Source organism: Lepus europaeus, chromosome X (assembly GCF_033115175.1).
Source record: "Lepus europaeus isolate LE1 chromosome X, mLepTim1.pri, whole genome shotgun sequence".
Classification (NCBI taxonomy): Eukaryota; Metazoa; Chordata; class Mammalia; order Lagomorpha; family Leporidae; genus Lepus; species Lepus europaeus.
In genome coordinates, this window is record NC_084850.1 from 62,421,459 (window position 1) to 62,447,591 (window position 26,133).

General features: G+C 43.4%; 1 protein-coding gene and 1 pseudogene across 9 annotated transcripts in view; one reads left to right on the top strand and one right to left on the bottom strand.

Moving 5' to 3' along the window:
• ATRX (ATRX chromatin remodeler) overlaps positions 1–16,294 on the bottom strand; it is a 202,620-nt gene extending 186,326 nt beyond the window's left edge. For 8 of the 9 annotated variants that reach the window (XM_062184328.1, XM_062184325.1, XM_062184324.1 and 5 more), the window contains exon 1: positions 16,042–16,294. In XM_062184328.1, coding sequence (XP_062040312.1) covers positions 16,042–16,061 — 20 coding nt within the window. In that variant the 5' untranslated portion in view covers positions 16,062–16,294. Of the gene's footprint in view, positions 1–6,789; positions 6,878–16,041 lie in introns of all 9 variants that reach the window. The other variant, XM_062184326.1, reaches the window with a different exon arrangement.
• Positions 16,295–24,336: 8,042 nt separating this feature from the next.
• LOC133752636 (synaptic vesicle membrane protein VAT-1 homolog) lies at positions 24,337–25,241 on the top strand (annotated as a pseudogene).
• Positions 25,242–26,133: the final 892 nt, after the last annotated feature.

The window sequence follows — 26,133 nt, forward strand, 5'->3', positions numbered from 1 at the left end:
CCTCTCCCCTCTCCCCTCTCCCTCTCTCTCTCTCTCCCTCTCTCTTTAACTCTACACTTCAAATAAATAAAATAAACCATAAAAAAAGAAAAACATTGAGAAAGAACTAAAGGAAAATTTCTCATCAAGTTAAGAATAAAGAAAAACACAAAAATTATAAAAAAGGAACCAAATAATTTGGAGCTGAAAAGCACAGTAATGGAAATGAGAAATCCGCTATAAAGGGGTTCAATGGAAGATATTAACAGGGAGAAGAAACAGTGAACTTGAAGATAGCTCCACTAAACTTATCCACTACAAGAAGCAGAGACAAAAAAGAATGAAGAAAAATTAACAGTTGAGAGGCCTGTGAAAAACCATCAGGCATACCAATACATGCATAATGAATCACAGAAGGAAAAAGGAACAGAATGAGTACTTGAAGAATAATGGCAAAAAAAAACTTGATGAATTCCTTAAAATATATGAATCTACAAATCCAAAAATGTCAAAAAAAAAACCCTCCAAGTTGGATAAACATGAAAAGATCCATACTGAGACAATATACTCAAACTGTCAAAAGCAGGGCCAGCATTGAAAGCAGAGACAGAAGAGATATTTGTATGCCAATATTCTTAGCAGTGTTGTTGGGATCTAGAACCCAGGCTGGATTTAGTCCATGTTCTTGTCTTTCCACGTCTAAGAATACAACTGAAGAGGCTAGTGTTGTGGCGCAGAAGGTTAAAACCCCAGCCTCCAAGGCTCACTAGGCACCCCGGGTTCTAATCACAGTTGGGGAGCTGGATTCTGTCCCGGTTGCTACTCTTCCAGTCCAGCTCTCTGCTGTGTCCCGGGAAAGCAGTGGAATATGGCCCAAGTGCTTGGGCCCTGCACCCGCATGGGAGACCAGGAGGAAGTACCCGGCTCCTGGCTTCGGATCGGCACAGTGTGCTGGCCATAGCAGCCATTTAGGGTGAACCAACAGAAAAAGGAAGACCTCTCTTTCTCTCTCTAACTCTGCCTGTCAAAAAAAAAAAAAGTTGCGACCTGAAGAGTCAACATCCTACATGAGCGCCAGTTCAAATCCCAGCTACTCCACTTCCTATCCAGCTCCCTGCTAATGCACCTGGGAAAGCAGCAGAGGATGGCCCAAGTCCTTGGGCCCTTGCACCAATGTGGGAGACCAGGAAGAAGCTCCTGGCTTCAGATGGGCTCAGCTTCGGCTGTTGTAGCCATTTGGGGAGTGACCCAGTGGATGGAAGCCATCTCTCTCTGTAACTCTTTCAAATAAATAAAATAAACCTTTAAAAAACAAAAAAGCCATGAGAGCATTGTAGGCATGGAAAGCCAAGATACCATGGAAAAGAAAAAAAAAAAAAGAAGACCTAAATGAAAGATCTCTGTGAGTGAGATCCCAGTGGAAAGAACGGGGCCATCAAAGAAGGAGGTACCTTTCTCTGAAGGGAGGAGAGAACTTCCACTTTGACTGTGACCCTATCGGAATAAGATCAAAGTCAGCGAACCCTAAAGGCTTCCATAGCCCTGGCAACTCATGACTAGAGCCTAGGGAGATTACTGACGCCATGAACAGGAGTGTCAAATTGTTAAGTCAGCAACAGGAGTCACTGTGTACTTACATCCCATGTGGGATCTGTCCTTAATGTGTTGTCTAATGTGCAGTGATGCTATAACTAGTACTGAAACAGTATTTTTACACTTTGTGTTTCTGCGTGGGTACAAACTGATGAGATCTTTACTAATTATATACTGAATCGATCTCCTGTATATAAAGATAATTGGAAATGAAAAAAAAAAAACTGGTGTTAAATTGGAAATGGCATAGAAAATTAATTAATTTTTAAAAAAATATTATGTAGGATCTCTGCCTTTAATGTGCTGTACACTCTTATTTAATGCTATAACTAGTACTCCAACAGTATTTTTTTTTTCACTTTGTGTTGCTATATGGGGGCAAACTGTTGAAATTGTTACCTAATTTATACTAAACTGATCTTTTGTATATAAAGAGAATTGAAAATTAATCATGATGTGATTGGAAGGGGAGAGGGAGCGGGAAAGGGGAGGGTTGTGGGTGGGAGGGAAGTTTTGGGAGGGGGAAGCCATTGTAACCCATGAGCTGTACTTTGGAAATTTATATTCATTAAATAAAAGTTTAATAAAAAAAAAAAAGCCGAACATAAGGGGCAGGCTTATAGCATAGCAGGTAAAGCTGCAGCCTGTGACACCACACCCTCATGGGCACCAGTTCATGTCTGTTCACCTGCTCTACTTCCAATTCAGTTCCCTGTTACTATCTGGGAAAAGCAGCAGAGGATGGCTCAAGTGCTTGGGCCCCTGCTACCCATGTGTGAGACCCAGATGAAATTCCTGGCTTTGGTTTGACCCAGCGCTGGTTATTGATTTGAGGCCATAGGGAGAGTAAAGCTGTGGATGGAAAATTATTTCTGTGTCTCTCCCTCCACCCGCACTAACTCTTTCAAAATTAAATAAATCCTTTTGTAAAGTTTTATTCCTATTTTTAGAGCTGTAAGAAGGAGGTCTTTAGGGTACAGTCGAAGCTTTCTTTTTCTCCAGAAGAAAACTAAAATTTTAATGGGTTTTAGAGGGCAGAGATAGGGGAGAGGGGATGGCACTGGTTTCAAGCAGGTAACTCAGCATCCATCCAGAAATATTAGAAAAACATTTAGAATCCAGATGTTAAATACAAATCACAGAAAGCGACTGGTATTATTTAAGAATACAATTTATTTTAAACTTCTACTATGATGTTTGTAATGGGTAAGGAAGAAAACGTACCCAAAATTCATCTTAACCCACCCTGAAACCCCATCTTTTACCCAGTCTATTCTACCCCGATACAAACACTAAACTTCTATATTACTAGAACAGATCACTCAATTGGTACTTAGCATGTGCTATTTGGAGAGGGCGTGACTGGAGTTGAAGGTATAATCCTTGTCTAAAAAGCTATTCTAAAAAAAAGAAAAAGAAACTATTCTACCTTCTCATTATTTCCAGTGTTTGGCATAATGCTCAATATACATGGTACAGTCTCAAATATGTCACCCCCATGCTCAACACACTCGAAATTTTCCCATGTTTATATAGTTTATATATAAGGATAAAATACACATTCTTAAGCATAGCATTCAAAGTTCTAAGTGAGGTAACACACACTCCTTACCAATCTTACCATAACTCTTAGCTCAAAGCAGATTCTCCTTCCCTTTTTCCACTTAGTTTTCTTTTACTTCTCTTATAATAAGCAACATATTCTGTTTATATTAATTTGTTTAAAATTCAGAGGAGCCTCCACTGCAACAGCCCCATGATGGAGAAAACTGGTCTGGGCTCATCTTTTTATCCCATGTGAGAGATAACAAATTGCCTTGAATAGAGGAATAATAAATGTCTATCATAATGAAAATAACGTTGAGTATTAAAAAGAAACAAACTCTAAAGTCATTTAGTAGTCTTAAATATTTTCCCTTCTGATTAAAGATGTTCAGTAAACTGTACTGAATGCACTGCAGTCAGCCTTTGAAAGAAATTTATTCTTTCGCATGCTTAAAAAGAAATTCAGTCACTATAATATGAAAAATACACCCTTATTTCCTTTTTAGCTAGAAACTCAAAATACACAATGAAAACTCATAATTAAGGTGTTTGGTTTTGAACTTAGAAAGGTGGAAAGGAAAAAAGCATGAAAAATGAGAGGCAGTTTCACTTTATTTGGTTCCCCAATTACAAATAAACCAATCTCGAAATTAAATGGTAAAGTCTGAGTTGATTAGTAATTTTAGTATTAAAAGCAATAGAAACATTTTAAAACGTAATAAAAGCAAAAGTGCCATGTGCCTCCTGATAAAATGTGCTGAAAAGGATATATCAGTTCATAGAACAAGGGCATATCAAACAGTTAAGGGAAAATGGAAATAAAAATTTTGAGTTTGGGGTGGGCATTTCGCTCAGCAGTTAGGCTACTGCTTGGGACACCAGCATCCCCTGTCTTGAGTGCCTAGGTTCAAGTCACAACTCCACTCATCATTCCTGTTTCTTGCTGATGTACACCTGGGAAGGCAGCACTTAATGGTTTAAGTGCTTGGTTCCCTGCCACCCATCCACAAGGGAGACCACAGACTGAGTTCCAGACCCTCGGCTTCAGTCTGTCCCTTCCTGCCTCTCCCTCTGTCTGTCTCTCTGAATCTTTCACCCCAATCTGTGCCTTTCAAATAAATTTTTAAAAAATAAATAATAATTTTAAGAATTCTAAGGAGTAGGCATTTGGCAGAGTGGTTAAGATACTACTTGTGATGCCCTCATTCCTTATCAGAGTTCCTGGGTTTGAATCCCAACTATGCTTTCAATACCAGCTTCCCACTAATGTGCAACCTGGGAAGCAGTAGGTGATAGCTCAAGTACTTGAATCCCTGTCACACACATGGGGGATCTGGATTGATTTCTGACCACCTGGCTTTGGCCTTGTCCAGCTCCAACTGTTGTAAGCATTTGAGGAGCACATAGCAGGTGGAAGATTTCTCCCTGTCTGCTTCTGTCTCTCTGCGTTTAAAATAAATGAACAGGGGCCGGCGCTGTGGTATAGAGGGTAAAGTCCGCCTGTGGGTAAAGTCACTGCCTGCAGTGCTGGGATCCCATGTGAGCACTGGTTCAAGTCCCAGCTGCTCCACTTCCGATCCAGCTCCCTGCTAACGCAGCTGGGAAAGCAGTGGAGGATGTCCCAAGTCCTTGGGCCCCTGCACCCACGTGGGAGACCCAGAAGAAGTTCCTGGCGCAGCTCCAGTCATTGCAACCAACTGGGGAGTAAACCAACGGATGGAAGACCTCTCTCTGCCTCTCCTCTCTCTGTGTAACTCCTTCAAATAAATAAATAAATCTTTTTAAAAAATGAACATACATTTTTGAAAATTAAAAATGTGAATTTCTTTTGCACAAAAACAATTTTGAAATCTATTCATAACCTGTATTCACAACATTTTCCATATACTAAACTCATGCACTTGACTCCATTTTTCCACAAATTTTTGAAGTGCTCACACATTCCTACCAAACTACCAAATCAACTGACCTATGTACATTCTTTTTTTTATTTTTATTTTTTAAAGATTTATTTGATTTATTTGAAAGACAAAATTCTGGTTCACTCCCCAGATGGCCGCAATGGCCAGAGCTGCGCTGATCCAAAGCCAGCAGCCAGGAGCCAGGAGCTTCTTCCAGGTCTCCCACATGGGTGCAGGTGCCCAAGACTTGGACCATCTTCTACTGCTATCCCAGGTCATAGCAGAGAGCTGGATCAGAAGAGGAGCAGCGGGAACTAGAACCGGTGCCCATATGGGATGCTGGCGCTTCAGGCCAGGGCTTTAACCCGCTGCACCACAGCGCCGGCCCCAGCCTATGTTCTTTCGAAAATGGCAAAAAACGGCCCCTTAAAAATATTTTTCTTAATACTAGAACAGGACGCAGCTCTAGCCGTTGCGGCCATTTGGGCAGCGAACCAGCGGGTGGAAGACCTCTCTCTCTGTCTCTACCTCTCTCTGTAACTCTTTCAAATAAATAAAATAAAGCTTTAAAAAATAATAATAATACTAGAACAGGCCATGGGTGTTTAGTCTAACTGTTAAAACTAGGCTGGAATGTCCACATCCCACAAGAGTACCTGAGTCAATACCTAGCTCTTTTTTTCTAAAGATTTATTTATTTATTTATTTATTTATTTATTTCAAAGACAGCTACAGAGAGGCAGAGGCAGAAAGAGTTCTTCCATCCACTGGTTTGCTCCCCAGATGGCTGCAATGGCCAAAGCAGAGCTGATCCGGAGCCAGGAGCTTCTTCCGGTCTCCCACGTGGGTGCAGGAGTCCAAGCAGCTGGACCATCTTCTATTACTTTCCCAAGCCATAGTAGAGAGCTGGATAGGAAAGTAGCTGGGTCTCAAACCAGCGCCCATAAGGGATACCGGCACTACAGGTATAGCAGTTTTACCCACTACACGATAAAACCAGCCCCAATACCTAACTCTTGATTATAGCTTTCCATCAATGGAAATGATGGAAGGTACCAGTGATGACTCAAATAATTATGCCCCTGCCACCGACACGGAAGACCTGGACTGAGTTCCTAGCTGCCAGGTTCAGCACACACACTCCCCACACCCAGTCATGGTGGGCATTTGAAAGAGGAAGCCAGAGGATGGGGAAAGTACTCTCTTGCACATGGACACATGTGCATGTTCATTCTCACACTATCATTCTTTCTCTCATAAATAACATTTTTTAAAATTAATTTAAAAAATAAATAACACTAGAATGATTTTTTGAGGAGAGAAAAAACTGGGTAACTACCCAAGATGTCCAATTGTATAATACAGGTTGTTAAAGTTATGATACAAGCTCCAAGGGGGCAGTGCCCTCATCTGTCTTGCTCATCAACATAGTACTTAAAACAATTCCTGGGGCAGGCATTGTAGGACAAAGGGTAAAGCCGTCACTTAGGATGCACCAGTTCAAATCTCCACTACTCCGCTTTTGTTCCCGCTTCCTGCTAACATGCCAAGAAGGCAGCACATGATGGTCCAAGAACTTAGATTCCTACCACCCCATGTGGGAGACCCAGATCAAGTTCCTGGCTCCAGGCTTCAGCTTGGCCCAGCCCCGGCTGCTACAGTCATTTGGAAGACTGAACCAGTAAAGGAAGAAATCTCTCGTCCACCTTCTCTCTCTCTCTAGGTGAAAATAAACATTTTAAAAAAGAAATGCATAAATATGGTGCTTTACCTTGAAAAAGATGAAGTTTACATGTGGAAGAGGACGCCAGAAGGGTTGCAGCTTGTGAATTATTATGAAGTGGTGAAAAAAATGTTATCTGAAATCAGACGGAAAATTTTAACAACAGATGTAGATGGGTATGACTTGCTTATAACACAAGTGGTGAAGCTGGTAGATGTTTGAGGTGTGTGCACATATTTCTATGCAGCTCTGTTCAGCAGGGTGCAGTTTCCTGCATTCAACGCACCTCTTTCTATAAAGAGTCAAATAGTAAATATTTTGGGCTTTATGGGCCACAATTCTCTGATATAAAATGGATTGTGTTGCAAAAGCAGCCACAGTCAATATAAACAGGCATTGAGTAGGTCCCAATAGAACTTTAATTACAAAAAAAGGCCTCTGGTTGGTAGGCCATAGTTTGCTGACCCCTGATGCTACAGAGAAAATCCCTCATAAGCAGGCTTTGTGCTAAAACTGCTCCCTAATAAATCAATCTTGCACATTTTCAAAACAAGTATTGTAAAAGTACTAACTTCATAATGTTATTAAATAAATCAAAAATAACTAATAAAATCCAAATAAGCAAAATAATCCAGTATTACTAACAAATATTTTTTAATTTGGATTTTTATAAGTCAAATGTTATCCAAGTTAACTGACCATTTCAAATATACAAAATAAAGACAACTAAGGATAGATTTTGATAACTCATTCAAAACCTGCATACAATTTGACACAATCTTTAAGTACATAATACTTTTGACAGTTCTGAATTGAAATCAGACTCATTCACAACGGCACATGTTGTTTTTACAAGATCATCAAACCAAAAAAGCTAACAAAAAATGCATGATTGGGGCCGGTGCCATGGCTCACTTGGTTAATCCTCCACCTGCAGTGCCAGCATTCCATATGGGTACCGGGTTCTAGTCCTGGTTGTTCCTCTTCCAGTCCAGCTCTTTGCTGTGGCCCGGAAAGGCAGTGGAGGATGGCCAAAGTGCTTGGGCCCTGCACCCGCATGGGAGACCAGGAAGAATGCCTGCCTCCTGGCTTCAGATCAGCACAGTTCCAGACGTGGCAGCCATTTGGGGAGTGAATCAACGGAAGGAAGACCTTTCTCTCTGTCTCTCTCTCACTGTCTATAACTCTGTCAAATTAAAATTAAAAATGCATGATAGGGGTCAGCACTGTAGCATAGCAAGTAAAGCTGCCGACCACAGTGCCTGCAGTGCTGGCATCCCATATGGGCACCAGTTCAAGTCCTGGTTGCTCCACTTCCAATCTAGCTCTCTGCTATGGCCTGGAAAAGCAGTGGCAGATGGCCCAAGTCCTTGGGCCCCTGCACCCACGTGGGAGACCTGGAGGAGCTCCTGCCTTCGGATCAGCCCAGCTCCGGTCATTTGGCCACTTGTGGAGTAAACCAGCAGATGGAAGACTTCTCCTTCTCTCTCTCTCTCTCCCTCCCTCTCTTTCTGCCTCTACCTCTCTATAACTCTCTGCCTTTCAAATAAATAAATAAATCTTTTTAAAAATGCATGAATAGTTATATCTGTCCAAGAGTTGATTTAAAAATTCTAAATTGACCTTCTTCCAAATAGAAAATGTTAACACACACAACATTCCCTTCTGCAAGCTGGTATTCCACACAACTGGAATTGTACTGCAGTCTTCTTTGTCAAAATTATACCCATCTTCCAAGGGTCAGATTCAAATGCTATCTCTCTATAAATCTTCCTTAGTCCCCATTATAAATAGCTTTCTGGTGTGGGTGTTTGGCCTAGAGGTTATGACACCAGTTAGGATGCCTACATCCCATATCAGAATATATAAGATTCAATTCTAGGCTGGAGCTCCTGATTCCAGCTTCCTGCTAATGTGGACCATGGGAGGAAGTGGTGATGGTTCTAGTTGTACCCCTGTCATCCATGTGGGAGACCTGGATTGAGGTCCTGGCTCCAGGCATTGGCTCCTGGCCCAGCCTCCAGCCATTACAGGAATGTGGGGAATGAACCAGTGGATGGGAGCTAGATCTATCGCTCTCAAATAAAAGTAAAACAAACTGTCTTTCTGCTCTGAACTCCCACATCAACTTATTTTTTTTTTATCTCGGGCAACAGTTACTACTTTATAGCCTGCTCCAAAACTATTTGTTCACATCATCTTTCCTTTGCTATGTAAAAAATAAGACTAATCTCTTTAAAAACTTTCAAAATCTATTTTTATTTATTTGAAAGCCACAGAGGCAGGAGGACAGAGACAAACACAGAGATCTTCAACCTGCTGGTTTACTCACTAAATGCCTACAATAATCAAGGTTAAACTAGGCTGAAGTGAGGAGACAAGAACTCCATCCAGGTCTCCTGTAAGAGTGGCAGGAACCCAACCACTTGAGTCATCCACCACCTGCTACCTCCCACAGTACAAGTTAGCAGGAAGCAAAGCCAGGACTCAAACTCAGGCACTCTGATATGGGATGCAGGTGTCCAAAGTAGCATCCTAATCTGCACCAAACGCTCACCCCCATAAAACTAATCTTTATCCATACTAATCCCACTGACCTGATCCCTAGTCCCAGCTACTCCTCTTCCAGTCCAGCTCTCTGCTGTGGCCCGGGAAGGCAGTGGAGGATGGCCCAAGTGCTGATCTACCTCTCACACCAACCTTTAACTGCTAATTTATTCAAGGCTAAGTACAAATACCATCTCCTCTGTGAAACTGTCCTATAAATCCTCAAAATTAAGCTTTCCTTCATTCCTGACCCCTAGTACAAACCAACGTATTTCCATATCAGCAGCCGCGGCGGCAGCACTGCTAAGAAAGTCTTAAAGAGGCAAGAATTTTGTTTTATTATCCTTTGCATAACCTAGCTCAGTGCAGTGCCTTGCCCATACTTGATCACTAGTATTGGATCAACTAATAAAACATTCCCCCAAAATACAGAAGGTAGGATATACACCTGTAAGACACTTTTTCTATACCAATAATTTTTAAAGCAAATATCATGTGGAACAGTTAATAAGTGAGCTGGATACTAGGAATGGCTACTTCAAACCAATAAAAGTCTCAAAGACAGAATCTGAAAACAGTGGCTACCATATAAAATTGAAACAATCCTTTCCCAGAACAAAAAGAGCAATTAGCAGGGCTGGCACTGTGGCATAGCAAGTAAAGCCACAGCTTGCAGTGTCAGCATCCCATATGGGTGCCAGTTTGAGTCCTAGCTGCTCCACTTCCAATCCAGCTCTCTGCTATGGCCTGGGAGAGCAGTAGGAGATGGCCCAAGTCCTTGGGCCCCTGCACCCGCATGGGAGACCTATAAGAAGCTCCTGGCTTCAGATGGGCACAGCTCCAGCCATTGTGGCCATCTGGGGAGTGAACCAACAGATAGAAGACTCTGTCTCTGTCTCTACCTCTCCCTGTAACTCTTTCAAATAAATAAAATAAATCTTTAAATAAATAAGTAAAAAGTATCATCAATAGTCATAAAAGAAATACACTAGACATAGTAATCTTTCAAAACAGAACATATCCGGAGCCACAATAATTTTAAATCTCCAGCAAAAATATTTTTACTTCTTCATAAATGTTTGCACAAGTATTTGTTCAGCATACCATGACATTAGCAACAAACATCTGCACCCTAACCACCTAAGTTTATAATAAAAAAAGATGTTCATACATTCAATAAAGAAACTTTCCTGGGGTAAGCATCTGGCATAGCTGTTAAAGACACCCAGGTCCTATATCAGAGTGCCCGAGTTGCACTCCTGGCTCTGGCTCTTAAATCAAGCGTCCCACTAATGCAAACTCTGGGAGACAGAGGTGATAACTGAAGAAACTGAGTTCCTTCCACCCATGCAGGGGAAAGCTGGATTGAGTATCCAGCTTCAATACCAGTCTAGCCTTAACCATTGCAGGCATTTGGGGAGTAAACCAGCAAAAAGTTCTCCTGCCTCTGAAATAAATAAAAAATAAGGGGTGGGCTTTTGGTATACTAATTAAGTCACCACTTGGTATGCCCACATACCACTGCCAGAGTGTCTGGTTTGACTCCCAGCTCCTCTGCTTTTGATTCAGCTATTTATTAATGTATATCCTTGGAGGCAGCAGATAGTGGTTCAAGTACTTGTGTGTCTCTGCCATTCTCATGCAAGATCTAAATTGAGTTCCAGGCTCCTGGCTTCAGCCTGGCTCAACCCTGGCTGTTGCAGGCATTTAGGTATAAAACCAGTGAATGGAAGACACTCCCTCTTTCAAATAAAATGAAAATAAATGTTAAAAAAGGAAACTTTCCCTCATAATTACCTTTCTCCCAAGCCCCCGAAAGGAAAATATAACAAAAAATTATCAACACTCAGATAAGTAGAATTATTTTTTAAATATTACTTCGTAGAAGTGAAAAATATGTGGCACAGGGCCAGCACCGTGGCTCACTTGGTTAATCCTCCACCTGCGACGCCAGCATCCCATATGGGCACCAGGTTCTAGTCCTGGTTGCTCCTCTTCCAGTCCAGCTCTCTGCTGTGGCCCAGGAGGACAGTGGAGGATGGCCCAAGTGTTTGGGCTCCTGCATCCACATGGGAGACCAGGAAGAAGCACCTGGCCCTGGCTTCGGATTGGCGCAGCACCAGCCGTAGCGGCCATTTGGGGAGTGAACCAACAGAAAGAAGACCTTTCTCTGTCTCTCTATGACTCTACCTGTCAAATAAAATTTTTTAAAAAAAGTTTGGCACAGTGGTTAACTCCACACCTTGGATGCCTGTATCCCATAAGAGACCCTGGGTTCAAGTCCTAGCTTTCCTTCTGATCCTTCTGATCCAGCTTTCTACCGAAGCCCACCTTGGGTGGCAGCAGGTCACAGTTCAGGTGACTGGTCCCTGTCACCCATGTGGGAGACCAGGATTAAGTTCTCAGCTCCTGGCTTTGGCCTAGCCCTACCCTGGCTGATGTGGTTATCTGAGAAGCAAACCCCTGGACAGAAGATCTTTCTCTCTTTCAGCTAATTTTTTTTTATGTGTCTTAAAAAAACAAGTAACTTTATAGAACATCTAGTACAAGTTCATTCTGCAAATAACAAAGCAGAGGCCAGGAAAGGATAAATTATTTGTCCAAGATAATGCATACAATCAGTTATGCAACAGAGCTGTAACTAGAAATCCCAGGTTTAGCTCACAACTTGGTGTTCATTCTTTTTAGTTCAGCAGTTCTCAAATTGTTTAGTCTTAAAACCTCTCATTCTTAAAAACTAATGAGGACCCCAAAGAACTTTATCATACTGTCTTTTAAAAACCACTGTTATAAGCATGTACCTTACCCAGAATACCTACAGGCTTTATCAACAGCTGTTAAACTAACTCCCATTTTACAGATGGAGAAATTAAAGTTAACACATGTCAGCTCAAGCTGATAAGAAAAGCATTAGATACAGGTACAGAAAGACATTTCTTTTACCATCCTGCTATATTCAACATTCCCAAATGAAAATCTATGCATCATTTTCACTGGTTTAAACCACTTTAATAATGTCCTAGAAAACAGGGCCTGGGAGAAAGTATCCAATTGAAGGATTGCCTGTATCTAGTGACTCAGTCATTTACACTCCAAAAGTGGGAGGCCTTTGTTGTGCAGGTTAAGCCACCACAGGAGATGCTGGCATCCCACATCAGAGTGCTACAGCTCTTCCAATTCAGCTCCTAGCTAAGGTGCCTGGGAAGGCAACAAAAGATGGCCCAAATACCTGGGCCCCTGCCACCCGCTGCGGGAGACCCTGATGGAGTTCCTGGCTCCTGTTTTTCAACCTGGACCAGCTCTAGTCATGGTGGCCATTTGGGAAGTGAAGCAGTGGGTGAAACATCTGTCTCTCCCTCTCTCTGTTGCTGCCTTTCAAGTAAATAAATCTTTTTTAAAAAGTGAAATACATACATATACAATTTCTTAGAAAATACTATTTCACACACCTGTAATCCATATAAATATGAAATTTTTTTAAGCACTCCATCTATCTTACCTCTAAAGGTGCAATATGTAACTGAAAGCCATGCCAGCTATATCAAGGGTTGCAAATAGTAAGAACTAGCCTGATCAAAATTAATGTCACAGAGGCAGGTGTTTGGCCTAGGGGTTAAGACATCTCCTGACACACCCACTTCCCCCGCTCAGGAGTACCTGAGTTCCAGTCCTGAATTCATTCCCAATTCCAGCTTCCTGCTAATGCACACCCTGGGAGGCAGCCCTGCTTACCCATGTGGGAAACTTGGATTTGGTTCCCAGTTTCAGCCCAGCCTGGCTATTGCCAGCATTGGGAGAATGAACCACTGGATGGGGGAATGTGCACTCACATTCTTGCTGTTTCTCTCTGCCTCCCAGATAAATAAAATCAGGTAAAAATTAGTCACAAATGTCACCCCAACCCATAACATAATCAAACAATTCGTATTTAAATGCTTTAAAAACTTAATAACATTTACCTCACCTCCCCTCCACAGGCCTGGCTAAATGCTGTTCATATAGTGCAGATGCAAATATTTCACAAATAACATATTTCAAAAAGTAGGTTACTATGCAACTGCTTGTTAACTACCACCTTGAACAGACACTTCCTAATATATTCAACATCTCTCAATTTAAACAACGTCTGTGTTTTTAAATTTACTACCATCATGTTATACAGCTTTCAAGTGATCAGTTGCCATAAGGATTAGAATCATAAATTCCATTTAATCTCCGAGTACCAAGACCTGAAAATAGTTTATCAGGCAATCAGATGCTCATGTTTTATAAAGTCAAAAACTTGAAGAAACATGCCACCCTTTTTTTAGAACAAAACAACCAACCAACAACAACCACAAAAAAAAACAACTTTGAAAACAACAAAAACCTTTGACGACTGAGCCACTGATTAGTCTATGTATGACTTAGCCAGGTCATTGGCTTACTTTCTTCTCTCTTGCCTTTTGACTATTTTTCAACCACAGAATCCTAGAACATTTTTATATTAAAAAGGGGAATCAAGCATGATGTAGCATTGTAGGTTCAACTCAAACATTACCTGTCAGAATCTCCTTTATGATTACGGGTTGGGAGACAAATGATGCTTCAGCCTGAGACAGTTCTTCTCACCACCCACCTGGAGCGCTTTCACAGTAAATAAACAGGGGTCTCACACTTTTTAATTAATTCCCTAAATCTATATATATTTATTTCCTAGAATTAAATATTTGTTATCACTACATAGTAGTTTATAAATAGCTACAAAATCCCAGAACCACAACAAATGACCAAAAGAATAACTCAAACTTCTCCCATTGTAATGTTTGAACTCAATTAAAATGGTCACAATCAGGTTAGACCTGGCAACTCAATGAGGCATTAATGCCTCAGGGTTAAAAACATAAGCTGTAGAGTTCCAGCTCCACCAATTAATTACAAGCTGTATAACTTTGGTCAAGTTCACTGACTTCCCTGCCTCATAGTTTTCCTTATTTTACAAGTGGGGAGGAAAATACAAACATACCCCATAGGGCAGTTTAGAACTAATTAAGACTACAAAGATAAAGGACAGAAATAAAAACTCAACTTTTAATTATCACCATTACTCTTTCCACCAAGATCTATAAAAATTCAAGGCCAGTGAAAAACTGATCCTGGTATAAAATGAATTATTGTATTAAAAAATTCTATACTCCCTAAGGAAAGACAGAAAAATCCAACTTTAACCTATGATTCTAAGGGTAGCCCCTGTGAGACTTTTAAATCTAGATATCATATTTAACTATCAGATACACCATTCATGAATATGAACATGAGTGCCTGATAATACCAGCCAACAAGTTGTACTGTGTACCTCTCGCAAGCCCAAAACCCATAGATATGTTGTACTTGAGCCAATTAATACAATTCAGAAATCAAGGCCACAATCTTTAAACAACCAGAGATCTATAAACTAAGAACTAAAGCACATTTTTCCCCAAGGTAAAGAATACAGCATCTATCTGCTGCTTATTAATACAGAAAAAGAGGTATAAGTATCATAGGCTCATCCTCTAGCTACACTCCTCAAAATCTATACTATCCTAATAGCTATTCAAAGGCATACCCTGCCAACTGTAAATGCAATTCTGATAACATGCTCCCTGTGATTTTATGTTGCCACTGGGCGCCAAGGATGCATTTCAGAGTAGAAAAATTAGTTAATTCAAGTCGTGAGATGAAAAATCAAAATGTCAAACTTCCTGAAACCAAACCGGCCACCTGCGTGAAAGTGCCATACATTTCCTATTAACTACCCACATTTTCAGACACTGTCAAGAGGTAAATCAAAAACACACGGGAAAAACACAACCAAATAAACGTGCTTAATTGGTAAAGGCGGCCTGCCAGGCACAGCTACCCTTGCAATAAATCTTACTTCGCATCAAGTCACGTTAACCTACTCCCTCCCTATCCTTCATGGAATAAATAAATGCAGGGTCTCACTGCTTCTAGTCGAAATCCAGAAAGTGGGGTAACACTTGAGGTCCCACGAAAGCTGGACTTAACAAAAAGTACTCTACCCGGGTCCCTCGGGAAGCAAAACCCTGAGAGTTAGTAAACCCTCGCCGAAAATAAATCCAAGACTACCCTTCATAATCTGGAGTAGAGATGGAATCGAAATACCTGATGATAACCCCCCGCACTCCCTCGCCTCCCACTCACCGCAAAAAGGAAAGCCTCATCTGCACCGACTGCAGGGGGAAAAAATAAAATCCCGCAGAGCCCGGGTACTTCCCGTCTCCAGCGATCTCAACGCCACTAAGTCGTCCCAGGATCTCACATCCTCCCGACTGCCCGCCCCTCCCCCTCTTCTCAACCTCCACCCCCCCCCCGCCCCGCTTCTTCCCCACGCAGTTTCTAGGCCCAAAGATTAGGAAGAATTACCGGAATACCAAAGACCGCCTCCGACCTCGGGGGTCTCAATCCCACAGGCATCAAAAACCAAACAGAGGAGGCCAACCAGGCTTCCCTGCCTTGGGGCGGTTGGAGGAATCGCCCAACACCCCAGGCCGCGCCCCCCCACTCCCACCCCTACCCCACCCCCATCCCCACCCCCACCTCCGGTAAGAGCCTTTAGCCGAAACCCGCTCACCTCCAGGGAAAAACATACCTGTCCGCGCTGAGCAACGCACTGGCGTAACCTACCCAGCGAAAACCTTCCCAGACACCCGACTCCAGTGGTACCCAGGCCCGACCCGCTAGGGCCCGTGAGGAGGGGTTGCGTTTTACCTCATGGGCTCAGCGGTCATGTTTTCGCTTGAGAGCCGCGTAGGTTTCTGTGCCTGCTGGGCGCCGCGCTGCGCTCCTCACCGCACCGTTACGATAGAAATGAACTGAGCCTTAGTAGTCACTGTAGCTGGTGCTGGATCCTCCCCACAGCTCAAAGGCCGATACCACTGCCACCGCTGCAGGAGCCGCGGAAACAAAGCGCCGCCGCCGCCGCCGCCATTTTGTTGGGCCGAGGCTCGAGCCAGAGAATTGGCGCGTCCTCCCTCTTCCTCTTTCCGTTAACCATTGGCTACCTCCTCCACAGTGCAGATTTCTATTGGCTACAGAAATTCACCTTCTTTGGGGGCCTGTTGCTAAGGCGATCTACGTCATTTGATCCCCTCCACCTTTCGCTGGGGGTCCTAGACAATCCCAACTGACCTGAAAGTGACGTCTTTTTACTTTATTCAGAAAATGCTTTTTTGTGCCATCCTCTTTCCCCTGACATCCTGACGAAACAATGAAAGCAGTTTGTTTATTGAGAGTTTACTATATGCCCGGCACTACACTACTCCCTTGCCGCAATTATCTCATCTAATCCCGTACCCTCTAAGGTAGACAGACCTATATTTGCCAGATGAGGAAACCAAGAGACAGTCTGCCAGCAGTAGAGCCAAGATTCATACCTGATACCGCACTGTAAACTGCTAATCTGCAGCCAGCGATAAGACGCCTGCTGGTTCCAGTCCCCCTGCTGCTCCAATGCTCAGCTTCACATGCAGCTCCCTGCTAAGGAACCTGGGAAGGCAGATCCCTAGCTGCTTGGGCCTGCCCCCACACGTGGGAGGCCCGGATGGAGTTCCGGATTCCTGGGTTAGGCCTGGTTCAGCCCCCATCCCCGCCCCCGCTGCGGCCACTTAGGAAGTGAATCAGCGGATGGAAGATCCCTTTTACTATCTATCTCTCCCTCTTTCTCTCTGCCTTTATTTTTTAAAAATTAGCAAACCAGTAATCTATATAGCCATCTTATATAAATATTTCCTTTCCTATATTCTAGGTTATCATCAAGTTATTTTCCTAACTATATGCTTTTTTTATAACATTCAGCATACTAACATGTGTGTATATAAGACCAACTTGAGCTCTGAGGACAATTCCTTGAATATTGAATAAATTCAAAACTGCATAAGCCGCTGACTGCGACGCCGGCATTCCATATAGGCGCCGGTTGCTGTCTCAGCTGCTCAGCTTCTGATCCAGCTCCCCTAGCACCGGAACACAGATATGGGATGCAGGGGTCCCAACTGGCGTTTTAACTGCTGCACCAAACACCCAGTCCTGACTTTTAGCCTACTCTCAGCCAGCATGTGTGCAGTGGGCTGCAGCGTGGGTCCCTTCCTGAAGTACCGGTACCTCTGGCTCTGCCTGTTCCCCTGCAGCAGGCATCCCATATGGGCACCAATCTGTTTCCTGGCTGCTCCACTTCCAGTGCAGCTCCCTGCTAATGGCCTGGGAAAAAACAGCAGAAGATGTTTCACTTGGGCTCCTGCCACCCACATGGGAGAGAGACCTGGAGGAAGCTTCTGGTTCCCGGCTTTGGCATAGCCCATCCATTTGGGAGTGACCCAGCAAATGGAAGATCTCTTTGTCTGTCTCTGTAACTCTGCCTTTCAAATAAATAAATAAATAAAACTTTGTTTTTTAAAAAAAAAGCAATCTGAAAAGACTGCATGTTGTATGATTCCAACTATATGGCATTTGGGGAATGCCAAAACCATAGATACATACAGTAAAAAGATCAGGGTTGCTAGAGTTTGAGAGGACATGTCAAGGAATGACCCCTGGTGAAGCGCAGGGGGTCAGTGAAATTCCTCTGCATCACAGTATAATGGTGGATACATGTCATTATACATTTGTCAAAACCCCTAGCGTAAACAGCAAAGCCCCATTACGGTTTCATTAGGATGAATCCTAATGCAAACTACAAACTTAAGTCAATAATATTGGCTCAACAATTATAACAAATGAACCACACTAATGCAAATTATTAATAATAGAAGAATCTAGGGGTGAGAGGGCCAGTAAGGAGGTATGTAGGAACACTCTGTACTTTCACCTCAATTTTTCTGTAACTCTAAAACTGCAAAAACTAGGCTATTAAAAATTCATGTAATTAGGAAGTGGATGTGTAGAGTAGCAGTTAAGACCCCCTATAGCTCATATCACTGCCTGGGTTTGATTCCTGGCTGTAGTTCTTGTCTCCAGCTTTTTTTGTTTGTTTGTTTTAAGATGTATTTATTTGAAAGAATTACAAAGAGAGAGAGAGCCTCCATCCACTGGTTCACTCCCCAGGGGCTGGGCCAGGTCAAAGCCAGGAGCCAGGAGCTTCACCTGAGTCTCATTCAGAAGTAAACTCTCTCTCTCTCTCTCTCTCTCTCTCTCTGTTTCTCCCTCTCTTTTTGTAACTCTGCCTTTCAAATAAATAAATAAATCTTTTTTAAAAACTCTCCAAATAAAGAGTTACTAAAAGGAAAATAAGGGAAAAAATCAGACATGTTTGAAAATGAACCAAATAAATATACTAATTATTAAGTGAAAGCCACAATGGACTTACTAAAGAAGAAACCAGAGAGAATGAATTTTAAAAAGATAACTGTGACAAAATAACTCAGATTGTTTAAGGTCAAGAGATAGTAAGAAAGAAATAAGAGACATGAAGAGAAATGAGACAATAACAAAGAAACAAGAGACAGGAAGAAAGGAAAAAGAGAGATGATTAAAAAGAAACAAGAAGCAGTAGAAAAGAAGCAAGAGAGATGGTAGTAAGCAAGAAACAAAGATCTGGCTGAAGCTCAATCCAGGATTCCCACATGGGTAGAAGGAACCCAAGCACCTGAGCTATAACCTGCTACCTCCTAGAGTGTGCATTAGCTGGAAACTGGAATTGGAAATGGAGCTGGGACTCAAACCCAGGCAGTCTGATAGGATTGTACACATCCCAAGTGGCATCTTGATTGCTGTGCCAAATATCTGCCCCAGATAACTTCAATTTTTTAATTCATGCTTGCTATTTCTTCTTCCTGTTCAAATATGATTTTGAAAATCAGATAGTGAATTTTTTTCAAGGCTGTATTTTTCATTTTAAGAATTTATATGTGGTTCTATTTTGTGATTGCTCTCTCAGTCTCTCCCTCTTTTTCCATTGAAATTCTCCATTTGGTGAGGGATTGTTCACCTGTATTTCCTTTTGCTTTTTTTGTACATAATTTTCTGTAGCTCCCTGAACATATTTTTATTTTATTTTTTTGGTGGGGGAGAAGAGTCATATCTTTTTTCTTTTTTCAAAAAGTGTTTCCTTTAGTTGAAAGCACTGAATATTTCAACTTTAGTTGAAAGCCACTAGACTACCAGGGACATGTTATTTCTTTAGTTGAACAGCAAAGTGACAGAGAGAGAGAGAGACAGAAAGAGCGAGATCTTTCATATGCTGGTTCACTTCCCAAATTCCTGAAACACCCAAGGCTGTGCCAGGAGCCCAGAGCTCCATCCGGGTCTCCCACATGCGTTGCAGGAACCCAAGTACATAGGCCACCATCCATTCAAGCAGGGGAGGGGAATGTCCAGTCTGTGGGCCATTTAACTGCAGGCAGGACTCAAAGTTCAACAAATCTATAACGGGTTAATTTATAAGTTGATAATTTTGCATGATCCACAAATGATGTTATAAACATCCACACTGCTGTTGAATAAAAAAATGTTTTGCCCAACCTGATGCACTGCCTCCCAAGCATATTAGCAGGAATTAGCCAGGACTTGAACCAGGCACTCCCTGATATGGGATGGAGACATCCCAAGGGACAGCTTTAATCCACTACACCACAACACCCATAACACTGGCTCCTGAACACGTTTTAAATAGCTGAGTTCAAGTCTTTTTCCAGTAAGTTCAATGTGTGTGCCTCCTGAGATAGTTTCTGTCCATTTCTATTTTTTTCTGAGTGGGCCATATTTTCTATACATATGTCATAATTTTACATTGAAAACTGGTCAATTTGAACATCACGTGGCACTTTATTGTTCTCACTCCTAGGCTTTTTTATTGCTGGTTATGGGTTGTAGCTTTTGCTTTGTGACATTTATATAAGCTATTTTTGGAAAGACTGTGTTCTTTGTCATGTGTGGACACTCAAGTTTCTGTTCTACTAGCTTAGCAGTTAGCTAGTGATTTGACAGAGATTTCTGAAAACATCTGGGGGAAAATAATCTTTACAGACTGGTTCTGTGTTGATGCCACCCTTCAATACTTAGCTAGTCCATTTATAATGTTTCCTAGGTGTTCATGTTCTCCTTGCACTGAACATAAAGATCAAGGGTGAGGTTTTTGCACAGTGGTTAAAAGATGATGCTTGGGAAATTCTCACTCCATTTCTGAATGCTTGGTTTGAATTCTGGCTACTTCCAATCCAGCTTCCAGCTAAGGTGCACCCTGGGAGGCAGCAGATAATGCCTCAAGTACTTGGGTTCCTGTCACCCCTGTGGGAGACCTGAATTGAGTTCCAGGTTCCTGGATTTGGCTTGGCACATCTTTGGCTTTTGTGGGCATTTGGGGAGTGAACCAGCAGATAAAAGATGGATCTCTCTGTCTGTCTGTGTGTCTCTCCCCCCCCCCCTGCCTTTCAGATAAAGTGAAAACAAATAAATAAAACTTCAAAGGATCAGGGAGAGGTCAAATTTCAGGGACTTCTCTAGTACTTTCTGAGCAAACATCCTGTTCTTGGTATATAAAGTATTTGCTCCTCATAATAAGTCTCTTCTTAGCTTTTCCTTCCAGATTTTTGGCTTGACTGTTGATCACCCCACCTACACATTTGGCTAATTTGGCTTGTCATATTCCAAGAGTCAAGAGCTTGTTTCCTAGGTCAAGAACAGTGAGGGATTCAGGTACCTGGAGGCCCTGGGCCCAGGAAGGCAGCCCTTTCCCTAAGACCAGGTTTCTAGAAAGGACCTCAGGTTCTGGGCCTTGCCTGCTCTCTGGAAACTGGATCCTGTCTGTGTCTTAATTAATTACAAATAATAAAATAAAAAGTATAGTATACAAGGTAATATCATAAGTTTAAATTACACTCATACCATTGTATCATCTTTCTATAAAAAGTCATTTAAGAACTATTTCTTTTGATACAGAGGATTATAGGCCAGCGCCGTGGCTTAACAGGCTAATCCTCCGCCTTAGGCGCTGGCACACCGGGTTCTAGTCCCGGTTGGGGTGCCGGATTCTATCCCGGTTGCCCCTCTTCCAGGCCAGCTCTCTGCTATGGCCTGGGAAGGCAGTGGAGGATGGCCCAAGTCCTTGGGCCCTGCACCCGCCTGGGAGACCAGGAGAAGCACCTGGCTCCTGGCTTCGGATCAGCGCGATGCGCCGGCCACAGTGGCCATTGGAGGGTGAACCAACGGCAAAAAGGAAGACCTTCTCTCTGTCTCTCTCTCTCACTATCCACTCTGCCTGTCAAAAAAAAAGATATAGAGGATTATTTCATCAACCGGAAATATTGCTAGGCTCAGATGTCAATACCATACATTCTTCACACCTAGCTCAACTTTTTTATCCAGCATTCATTCACTTAAACCTTTGACTATTTTCCAGAACCCTAGTACAGATGATTCTGATGATCTTAACTCATTTTTTTTTCAGTGTTTCTATGCTGGGCAGGCCTATGGCACTCTTATTCTGTCCTATTTTTTGCCATTTCAATTTCTATATAATTTTTTGTCTTTTAAATATGTGTATTCATTGAAAGGCAGGGAGACAGTGACACACAGAAACACACAGGTATCTTCCATCCTTTGGTTCATTCCCTAAATTCCTGCAACAGCTAGGGCTGGGATGGGCTCAAGCCAGGAGCCCAGAACTCAACCTAAGCCTCCCTTCTGGATGACAGAGACTGACGTATTTGAGTTGTCACCTGCTGTCTCTTAGGGTGTGCATTAGCAGAAAGCTGGAATGAGAAACAGAACCAGGACTTGAATACAAGTCTGATATGGGATGAGGGCATCGCAGGCAACATCTTTAAGCAGTGAACCAAACTCCTGCCCCTCCATATACATTTTCAAATCAGCATTTCAATCTTCACACACATGTAAAAATCTGCTTACAATATTGAAACATAAAAGCTAGGAACAAGGTATATCCCTCAGCTTATTCAGTGTTCTTTAATTTCTCTTAACAGTATTCTATAGTTTTCATTATATATCTTGCATATCTTTTATTAGTTATTCCCAATGCGATCAGTTTTTTTTAATCAGACATTTTATTTTCAAATTATAAGTCAACAGTTCTTTCAATTGTTGATAATAATCCTTTTGAGGTGGGCACTGAATGCAGCAGTTAAGATGCTGCTTAGGACACTCACATTCCATAGCCTGGGTTTGAGTCCCTGCTCCTCTCTTGATTCCAGTTTCCTGCTAATATGCACCCTGGGAGGCAGCAAGTGATGCCTAAAGGAGTGGGGGCCTTTTCACCCACATGAAAGATGCACATTGAATTCCCATTTCCTGGCTTTGGCCTAGCACCTCCCAGACTCTTCAAGCATTTTGGAGAGTGAACCAGCAAGTGGGAGATCTCTTTGTCTCTCTGTCATTTTTTAAAAATATTTATTTGAAATGTAGAGTGCAAATTGTGGAAATCTCTACTTAGTATAGACTTGGTTTTCTGTATATAAAGTTAATTAACAATGAATCTTGGGGCCAGGGCTGTGGCACAGTGGGTTAAAGCCCCGGCCTGCAGTGCCAGCATCTCATATGGGCACCAGTTCAAGTTCCGGCAGCTCCACTTCTGATCCAGCTTTCTACTATGGCCTGAGAAGGCAGTAGAAGATGATCCAAGTCCTTGGGCCCCTGCATCCACATGGAAGACTTGGAGGAAGCTCCTGGCTCCTGGCTTTGGATTGGCACAGCTCTGGCCATTGCGGCCATTTAGGGAGTGGAAGATCTCTCTCTCTCTCTCTCTCTCTCTCTTTCTCTCTAGCTCTACTTCTCTCTGTAACTGTAACTCTGTCTTTCAAATAAATAAAATGAATCTTCAAAAAAAAACCACCACGAATCTTAATGAAGAATGGGATGGAAGAGGTAATAGAAAGTGGGATGGATGGATATGAGGGGAAGATCTGCTATATTCCTAAAACTGTACCTATGAAATTTGTATTCATAAATAAAAAGCTTTCTTTTAAAAAAAATGAAAGATGGAGTGACAGAGACAGAGACAGACACATTCCATGTACTGGTTCACATCCCAAATGGCAGCAACGGCTCTGGCCAGCAAAGTCTGGAGCCAGGAACTCCAACCTGATCTCCCAGCTGAGTGGCAGGGGACCTAGTACTTGGAACATCTTCTGCTGCTTTTCTCAGGAGCATTACCAGGGAGCTAGATTGGAAGTGGAGCAGCCAGGACTTGAACTGGCACCCAGATGGGATGGCAACTTCTGGGGCAGTGGCTGCTATGCCATAATGTCAGCCCTCTTTCTATATTTCAAATAAATAAATATTTTAAATGGTGATGGAAAAATTGATTATCCAATGTAAATTAATAAAGCTTTTAAAAAAATCCTTTGGGAGAGAGGGAGCAGCCTGTGATGCCAGCATCCCCTATCAGAGTGCTGGTTCTAGTACTTGCTGCTCTGCTTCTGTCCAGCTCAGCTCTCTGCTGATGCACCTTGGGAAAGCAGCGGATTACTGCTCAAGTGTTTGGGCCCCTGCACCAACGTGGGAGACCTGGATGGAGTTCCTGGCCCTTGGGCTCTTAGCTTAGGCCTGGCCCAGTTGGGGAGCGAACCAGAGAATGGAAGACTTTTCTCTCCTCCCCCCACTCCGCTACTCTGTCTTTCAAATATATAAATCTTTCAAGAAATCCTCTCCGTACCCTTGGTCCAACTGTGCGCACAACGTTGGGAGTCGCAGCTGCATCTGCAGAAAGAGAAGTAGCCAATAGCGGAGAGTGGCAGCCAAAGCCTGGGCCGGGGAAGGCATGTCTTCTTAGCCTCCCAAAGCCAAGACAGAGAGCCACCCCCAGCCACCAGTGACTCCCAAGTGGCCATTGCATTGCCAGGTGTGCACCGCCTTAGGCAGCTAAGACAAGGTGAAGCAGAGCTCTCCTGTCCCCGGGGCCCAGGCAACTGACAATCTATATCTGAGCCTGCAGACTAAACTTCTCCCATCACACGGCTTGGCCGTGTTGTGATGGGGTGGGTGAGGGAGCAAGAAGGGACCAGGTGATGGGTTGAACCAGTCTGGGAATGTGGCAAAAGGAGGTGACTAGCACTGATGCCCAAGGTCATGACCTTTGAGGAAGCTGCTACTTTGCTAGTCAGTTACATCACAGACTACATGATCCTCTTTGACTTTGCCAACTTACAGCCTGGTCACAGCATCTTGATACACTTTGGCAGCAGAGAGCATGGGCATGGCTGCTTTGAAGTTGTGTTGCACAGCAGAGAACATGGCAGTGTTTGGAACAGCCTCAGCCAGCAAGCATGAGGTGCTGAAGGAGAAGGGGCCACATATCCCATCAGCTGCCACACTGTTAACCACGTGGGTGACATCAAAAAGATCTCCCTTGAAGGGCAGGTCAGATACTGCTAAGTGCTACAACCTTCTCAAACCCCTAGGGAAAGCATCACCTATAGAATCACCAGCTTGCTGACAGGCCCCAAGCAGAACATAATGCTGGCCCGCACGTGACAGTCAGTTCAGTGTGACAGCTCTGCAGCTACTCCAGGCCAACCAGGCTGTGTGTGACTACCTGAAGGAGGAGGAGGTGGTGTGATGGCCTGCCTCCTGGCTCTGTACAACAAGGGCCACATAAAACCCCTCATCAACTCTGTGTAGCCCTTGGACCCTTTGAGAAGGTGGTTAATACCATGAAGCAGATCCAAAAGAAGAAGTATGCAAGTAAGGTCCTCCTGCTTCCTGGGTCAAGGAACAAGGGTAAGGGGTTGTGGAACCTGGAAACCAGGAAGGGAGAGGATGCAAAGCCCATTGACCACCAGACTGGCCATATCATCGTCTCTTACCATGCTCTGCTCCCCTCCTCAAAGGTCTCTGTGGTAATGACTGGCCCCCTGCCCTACTCTTTCTCTTTGTCAGGACAGTGGGTCAGAGGGAGAACAGCTGCTTTCTGCCCTCACCCTTTCACCAGCTTTGTTGTGTTGCTTTTGTTCCAAGGTTAGCTAATCACTCATCATCTTCTGTGTGCTTCTACCCCGGCCTCATCTTCTCTTCTGCCCCTGCCCCACTACCTCCCCAAAGAATTGAAATGTCAGCTCAGGATACAAGGGTAATCTGTGTGAGTCAGCCTGAGCCAATCAGCTCTCACCTCTGGACTTGATCAGTTCCCAACCTTGATCTTAAGATTTACTTATGTATTTGAAAGTCAGAGTTACAGAGACAGAGAGACAGATAGATCTTCCATGGGCTGGTTGACTCCCGAGATGGCCACAATGGCCCGAGCTGGGCCAGGATGGGGCCAAACTGAAGCCAGGAGCCAAGAGCTCCTTCCAGGTTTCCCACATGGGTGGCAGAGGCCCAAGCTATCCTCCCCTATCCTCCTGGGCTTTCCTCTGCTGCTCTTCCCAGGCCATTAGCAGGGAATTGGAGCAGAAGTGGAGCAGCCTGGACAGGAACCAGCTCATATAGGATGCTGGCATTGTAGGCAGCAGCTTCATCTGCTATAACACAATGTCGGCTCCCCCAACTTCTTTTTCTAAAACATTGATTGAGGGGCTGGTGCCATGGCTCACTTGGTTAATCCTCCACCTGCGGTGCCGGCATCCCATATGAGTGCCGGGTTCTAGTCCTGGTTACTCCTCTTCCAGTCCAGCTCTCTGCTGTGGCCCAGGAGGGCAGTAGAGGATGGCCCAAGTGCTTGGACCCCTGCACCCGCATGGGAGACCAGGAAGAAGCACCTGGCTCCTGGCTTCAGATCGGCGCAGCGCTAGCTGTGGCGGCCATTTGGGGAGTAGTCCAATGGAAGGAAGACCTTTCTCTCTGTCTCTCTCTCTCTCACTGTCTATAACTCCACCTGTCAAATAAATAAATAAAACAGGGCCGGCGCCGTGGCTC